At 38.9% G+C, this 7,683-nt stretch overlaps 1 protein-coding gene across 2 annotated transcripts; it reads left to right on the plus strand.

The window, feature by feature from the left end:
* Positions 1-384: 384 nt before the first annotated feature.
* Positions 385-6,397, plus strand: LOC117686714 (uncharacterized). Of its 2 annotated transcripts, XM_066083126.1 has the most exons (3): positions 385-603; positions 1,102-4,595; positions 4,784-4,836. In XM_066083126.1, coding segments are annotated over exons 2-3 (2,700 nt in total). In that variant the 5' UTR covers positions 385-603; positions 1,102-1,896; the 3' UTR covers positions 4,785-4,836. The 2 variants fall into 2 exon arrangements, with proteins under 2 accessions (XP_065939198.1, XP_065939197.1); XM_066083125.1 differs by having other exon boundaries at positions 1,102-6,397.
* Positions 6,398-7,683: the final 1,286 nt, after the last annotated feature.

A 7,683-nucleotide genomic window follows, 5' to 3' on the forward strand; every position in this document is an offset into this window, starting at 1 on the left:
GTAGGCTGATATGTCCAATTAATCATTTAGTTTTTAGATTGAAAATATGATATCCATTTATTATTACAATACGATGTATAAAATCCAAGAAGATGACCGTTTGCTTCGGAATGGAGCAGGCGAGTAGGGCTAGAATACTTTTTGACATAGATGACATGGTTTTCATTCCCTCATGTGACAGAATTTAAAGTTTAAACTTGTCACAATCTCTGATAAATATATCTAACAAACATATTGCCCGTTATCGTCACTTTAAGGCAATTCAACAGAGCTCTATTCGACAGGCACCTGACGTTGTATATTTTTTTTAATAATTGAAAATATATAACCTCTATACTGCTTTATTGGGTAAAGGGTATATATATTTATATCAAGACCGTGACAATCACTGTTCATATCGAACACACCCGATTTTATTTTTCCCATAATTCTTTGCAACGTGCTTGGCCGACGCTAACAATAGGCGCTAAGATATACCCGGCCGAGCTGTCCAGCAATAAAGACGTGCTTAGTGTGTGAAGGGGGTATCGTGTTAGAAGCCTGTGTGGCATGTTTTAGTTTCACAAGTTCAGCATTTGACGCGGACACGGATAGCTGACCGTGGTAAGTATTTATTTAGTTTGGTGTAGTTTATTTGTAAATTTTTGCCTTTTTATTAGTATTACGCAGTCGTCCTATAAAGTCACCTTGACCATTGTTCACTGTAGAGTTACCTGTGTGTTCACTGATGTGTGACTTTAGCGAGAGTGTTTAAATGGAATTCGTCTTTTTCTATAGTACAGTTTTTGCTATTGCTGTATAAAGAAATGGTGATTTAAAGGGCTATTTTCTATGCGTTATTTTATTTTACAATTTATTGTCACTTTTTCCACTTAACTACTTGGGCGGAAGTGCGTCACCGGAAGTCTCAGACGCCATATTGTTTACTGTAAACAAATAACTTAGTTACCATATACTTACAATATTTTGAGATGTTGCCTTTAATATAATACTATTTATACATTATCATAGTTTGATACTATCAGTGAGATACTTATATGATGTATTATACAATATTGTTTTTATTATGGTGTTATGGTGTCACTTGTACACTTATTGTAGTGTCATATTGTTGATGTTGATGACGACGATGATGTTATGATGTCGATGACTACGATGATGATGATGGTCATGTCGATGATGATGGTGTAGATGATGTCGTTCATGGTGAAGTCGATGACGATGCGATGTTCATGTTGATGACGACGATGATGTTATGGTGATGATGACGACGACGATGATGATGGTCATGTCGATGATGATGATGTAGATGATGTCGTTCATGGTGACGTCGGTGATGATTATGAAGTAGATGATTATGGTGATGATGATGATTGTGGTGACGAAACTACTTTAGTTGTAGTTGTCCGTAGTTGGTCCAGGACTACAGCCCCGGAGATTCGGACACTCTTCTAATTTATTTTTGGTCATTTGTATAAACATCATATTTTTTCTTGTTGAGTGAAAGGTGTGTGAGTGTTTGTGTGGTTTAGTGTTTATATTTCTATCTTTTCTTTCTTTCTCTTATTTTTTTGTTATTAAATTTTGTTAAATTTAAGATGTCTTGTTGTTGTTTGGAGTAGCCTCCGCTCATCCCGTTACAATTGGTGGCAGCGGTGGGATGAGTTGACTCCTCCAGATACTACAAGATATCTTTATAAGTGAACAGTTGCCAAGGTTTATTTTATTTTTCATTTTTTGATCTTTTTTGTAGTACATGTAAGAGCAAGTGTAGGTCGTTGTTTCCTTTTCCCTTGGTGAGTACATTACGTTAGGCAGATTGTTTTGTTAAAAGTTGAGAAGTTAGTCCCTTTATGAGATAATTTTGAGGTAAGTTGGTCTGTCAGTCAATGCACCATGTCTACTGTCAAGGAGATGCTGGAGCTACTTGAAGTGGGGACCAAGATGGGGATGAAGGATGAAGACCTTCAACAATTCGTGAAGGACGAACAGGCCAGAATGCGGGACGAACGTGAGAAACATAGAGTCGAGAGACAGGAGGAGAGAGACCGCGACTTCAAACTACAGATGGAGGAGAAAGACCGCGACTTCAAACTACAGATGGAGAAAGAGCGCGCCGCAAGAGAACATGATGAGCGAGAGCACGCCCGATTGATAGAAGAAAAGAGACATCAGCAAAAACTAGAAGAACTGGAACTTGATCACAAACTGCAACTCGAGAGATCTCACATGAATCCGAGTGTTGTGACTAAAGAGGAGAAAGAAACTTCTCAAGTGATAAAAGGACCAAAACTTCCTCCGTTTGAGGATTCGAAAGACAACATTGACGCGTACATTCAAAGATTTAAGATATACGCAACAACGCAGAAATGGAATAAAGACACGTGGGGGACTCATCTTAGCGCATTACTCAAAGGAAAGGCACTGGATGTGTTCGCAAGACTCTCACCCGAAACAGCACTTGATTTCAACGAGTTGAAGAACGCCCTGTTGAAACGATTTGACATGACGGAGGACGGTTTCCGCAAGAAGTTCCGATTTTCAAAACCAGACGGAAGTGAAACTTTTATGCAATTTTCTACCAGACTGGACAGTTACCTTGAGCGGTGGATTCAGCTGTCTAAGACTAACAAGACATTCGATGATCTGAAGGACTTGTTCTTACGTGAACAGTTTTTATTGTGTTGCTCGAAAGAACTTGCCTTATTCCTAAAGGAGAGGATTCCTACTTCGATCCAAGACATGGCGCGATACGCGGACCAGTTTGCTGAGGCCAGAACAGTGACATCCTCTTCACTTACGCAAAAACCGCTCTTTGACAGACGACAGCAGTCCGATAGACAACCGCCGTACAAAGATTCCGTGCAACAAAACCAATCTGGAAATGCAGTGAAGTGTTATGAGTGCGGACGACAAGGACATAAAGCCTTTAACTGCAACTTCCGCAAAAGTCCGAATAACAGGCCGTTTAATTCGAGCGAGAAACAAGAAACAACACCGAAACATACTTACCCTAGTGATTTTCAACGTGGGTCGTACAATAATGGGAACCATGGATATCCAGGACGCGGTAGAGGTCGCCAAGGAGCCGCGAGTGTCGTCGAGAAACATGGAAACTTACCGTGTGTTGGTGATTCGGTTGCTTTCTGTGAAACGGAAATGCCAGTTGTGAAGGGATGTGTTGGCAATAAACTAGTGACTGTGCTAAGAGACACAGGTTGTAGTGGTGCCGTTATTCGTAGAGAACTGGTAAACGATGATCAACTAACAGGGACATCTCAACGATGCAAGTTAGCAGACGGTCGTATTATTGATTCAGATGTGGCTAGAATTGATGTCGATACTCCTTACTTTACCGGAAGTGTTGATGCTTGGTGCTTTGATTCGCCTTCGTACGATCTTATTCTTGGTAATATTCGTGGAGTAAGGAAACCACATGAACCAAATCCAGCCTGGATTCATTCCGTTGAAAACATAGCAGCTGTTGAAACGCGTGCGCAACTGAAAAAGAAACAGTCTCCATACAAACCATTGAAAGTACCGGAAGCAATACGGGATGTATCGCCGGAGGATATCTTACAAGAACAACGAAACGACGAGACACTGAAAAAGTTATGGAGCTTAGCTGAGAGTGGACAGCTTAAACATTTCAGTGACGGCGGATTTTCAAAAATGTGTGAACGGAAGCAAATGTTGTTCAGAGAATTTTGCAGTCCCAAAGTGTCCAGTGGAAAACTTTTCCGACAGTTAATCGTTCCTCGGAAATACAGAACTATCGTCATGAAGATAGCACATGAAACGCTGATGGGTGGTCATCTGGGATCAAAGAAAACAACCGACAGAATAGTGTCCGAATTTTACTGGCCAGGAATTCAGTCAGACATTAGACGGTTTTGCAGATCATGTGACGTGTGTCAGCGGACTATTCCGAAAGAAAAAGTACCTGCAGTACCGTTAGGACAGATGGACTACAAGATCGATATGGGAGGCAAGCTGAAAACTTTCCACGCAAATCTTCTTAAGAAGTATGTTGAACGAGATACATTGAACTGTGGTGTTTTGTCAACATGTGCAATTTCACTCATAGACTTTAGTGACCTAGATGATGATGAACAACAGGACTCTATTCTTATGCCACCTGTTACTCAAACCGAAACAGCAAAGGACATAAAGTTTGCAGACAGACTAACACCAGATCAGTTGGAAACTGCTAAATCACTGTGTGATTCGTTCTCAGATGTATTTACGGATATACCTGGAATGACGAACTTAGTGGAGCATAAGATTGTTGTGACATCGTCTGAACCTGTGCGTGTGAAACCATATCCAATTCCGTTCAGTACAGAGAAAACAATTACAGAAGAAGTTCAGAAAATGCTACAGTTGAATGTGATTGAGCCATCATCTTCCCCTTATTCAGCTCCAGTTATCATAGCTCGGAAGAAAGATGGAACGAATCGATTTTGCATTGATTATAGACGACTGAACTGTGCTACGGTATTTGATGCAGAACCAATGCCCAGTCCAGAAAGCATATTTTCCAAAATGACCGGAAAGAAGTTTGTGTCAAAGATAGACTTAAGCAAAGGATACTGGCAAGTACCGATGGCTGACGAGAGTAAGCCGCTTACAGCCTTTTCCACACCATCCGGATTGTACCAATTCAGGACAATGCCGTTTGGTCTTGTAAACGCGCCGGCAACATTTAGTCGTATGATGAGAAAACTACTTCAAGGTATGAACGGCGTAGAAAACTTTATCGATGATGTCATTGTTTTTACAGATACCTTTGAAGAACATCTACACATACTGAAGACTGTGTTCGAACGACTCAGAGATGCGGGACTTGCGGCCAGACCGACAAAATGTTTCATCGGATTTGACAAGATTGACTGTTTGGGACATATGGTGGGCAACAAGTGTCTAGAACCAGAACAGGACAAGATTGATGCAGTCAGAAATGCGCCAATACCACAAACCAAGAAACAGGTTCGTGCCTTCCTAGGCTTAGCAGGATTCTACAGAAAGTTTATTCCGAATTTCTCTGCGATAGCCATTCCACTTTCTGATCTTACGAAGAAGGGCCAACCAAATAAAGTTATTTGGACTGAAAGTCAGCAACGAGCTTTTGATACATTGAAACACATGTTATCAGAAAGGCCAATATTGAAGTTGCCATAATTTAATGAAACCTTCATTTTACGCACGGACGCTGCAGATGATGGGATAGGTGCTGTGCTGTTACAGATGGAGGATGACGAGAAACTACCCGTAGCGTACGCCAGTAGGAAACTTCAACCAAGAGAAAAGGCATACGCTGTTATCGAGAAGGAGTGTTTGGCGGTAGTGTGGGGAATACAGAAGTTCCACCAGTACCTTTATGGATGCGAGTTTCTACTTGAAACTGATCACCAACCCCTGACCTACCTTAACAAAGCAAAGACAGAGAACTCCAGACTGATGCGTTGGGCTTTGCAGCTTCAGCCATACCGCTTTAGGATCATTGCAATCAAAGGAAGCGACAATGTGGGTGCGGATTACCTGAGTCGTCAGTGAGATGTATAGTAGACAGTACAGGTATGTATATAGGTTTTATTGTAAATACGTGAGAATTTTCAAAATTCAGTGATTGTTTATTTGAAATTGCAGGACAATTTTTTAAGGGGGGAGGTGTGTGACAATCACTGTTCATATCGAACACACCCGATTTTATTTTTCCCATAATTCTTTGCAACGTGCTTGGCCGACGCTAACAATAGGCGCTAAGATATACCCGGCCGAGCTGTCCAGCAATAAAGACGTGCTTAGTGTGTGAAGGGGGTATCGTGTTAGAAGCCTGTGTGGCATGTTTTAGTTTCACAAGTTCAGCATTTGACGCGGACACGGATAGCTGACCGTGGTAAGTATTTATTTAGTTTGGTGTAGTTTATTTGTAAATTTTTGCCTTTTTATTAGTATTACGCAGTCGTCCTATAAAGTCACCTTGACCATTGTTCACTGTAGAGTTACCTGTGTGTTCACTGATGTGTGACTTTAGCGAGAGTGTTTAAATGGAATTCGTCTTTTTCTATAGTACAGTTTTTGCTATTGCTGTATAAAGAAACGGTGATTTAAAGGGCTATTTTCTATGCGTTATTTTATTTTACAATTTATTGTCACTTTTTCCACTTAACTACTTGGGCGGAAGTGCGTCACCGGAAGTCTCAGACGCCATATTGTTTACTGTAAACAAATAACTTAGTTACCATATACTTACAATATTTTGAGATGTTGCCTTTAATATAATACTATTTATACATTATCATAGTTTGATACTATCAGTGAGATACTTATATGATGTATTATACAATATTGTTTTTATTATGGTGTTATGGTGTCACTTGTACACTTATTGTAGTGTCATATTGTTGATGGTGATGACGACGATGATGTTATGATGTCGATGACTACGATGATGATGATGGTCATGTCGATGATGATGGTGTAGATGATGTCGTTCATGGTGAAGTCGATGACGATGCGATGTTCATGTTGATGACGACGATGATGTTATGGTGATGATGACGACGACGATGATGATGGTCATGTCGATGATGATGATGTAGATGATGTCGTTCATGGTGACGTCGGTGATGATTATGAAGTAGATGATTATGGTGATGATGATGATTGTGGTGACGAAACTACTTTAGTTGTAGTTGTCCGTAGTTGGTCCAGGACTACAGCCCCGGAGATTCGGACACTCTTCTAATTTATTTTTGGTCATTTGTATAAACATCATATTTTTTCTTGTTGAGTGAAAGGTGTGTGAGTGTTTGTGTGGTTTAGTGTTTATATTTCTATCTTTTCTTTCTTTCTCTTATTTTTTTGTTATTAAATTTTGTTAAATTTAAGATGTCTTGTTGTTGTTTGGAGTAGCCTCCGCTCATCCCGTTACAAAGACAAAAGGATATAATGTCAAATACCTATGCTTAATTTGAAGAAGTCAGAATATTTCACTGACAAAATAATAAATGATTGGTTGTCATATTTTTATCCTTTTTTATATATACTGGGTTTTTTTTATACATATATATACAGCATATACATATTTACACATGTTTTTAATTTTTTACGACTTAAAAAAAATAATTTTTCATAAACTTGTCTGATTAACTTTATTGAAGCACCATCCAATTTTCTGCATAAAAGTTATGGTTCTTCTAAAAAAGGCAATTTATTTCTATAATTTTGAGTTTTCAATTCTATTATTTACCTGTTAATTAGAAACACAGGCAACTGACGTAATATATTTTCTCAAAATTAAAAACATATACCCTCTACAGCAAAAATGATATCAATTTTAAAAAAAAGTAGGTTTGCAACTAAATATACAGTCGGAGGATTGTTGATCTAATTATATTAATAGTATATACATGAAAAGGTATGCGAAAAGTATACAACTGATAGATATGTTGTTTGCAGCAGCTGTATCAAGGAAAAATCCGAATTGCTTAAACATGTACAAATTGAAGCAACCAGGACAGTGACAGGGATCAGAGTTAATTCTTCTAAAATAATTTTATATAGTGAGCTTAATTTGGAAACCTTGCAATCTCGAAAGTGTAACCATAAACTAATTATATTCTACAAGAATATAAATGGTTTAGCACCACAAGATATGTTAGATTGAATTCAATCATA

The sequence above is a fragment of the Magallana gigas genome, chromosome 4 (assembly GCF_963853765.1).
Source record: "Magallana gigas chromosome 4, xbMagGiga1.1, whole genome shotgun sequence".
Lineage (NCBI taxonomy): Eukaryota > Metazoa > Mollusca > Bivalvia > Ostreida > Ostreidae > Magallana > Magallana gigas.

Excerpts from the sequence above, each read along its gene's own strand:
- LOC117686714 (XM_066083125.1), top strand. The coding sequence starts at position 1,897 with ATGTCTACTGTCAAGGAGATGCTGGAGCTACTTGAAGTGGGGACCAAG.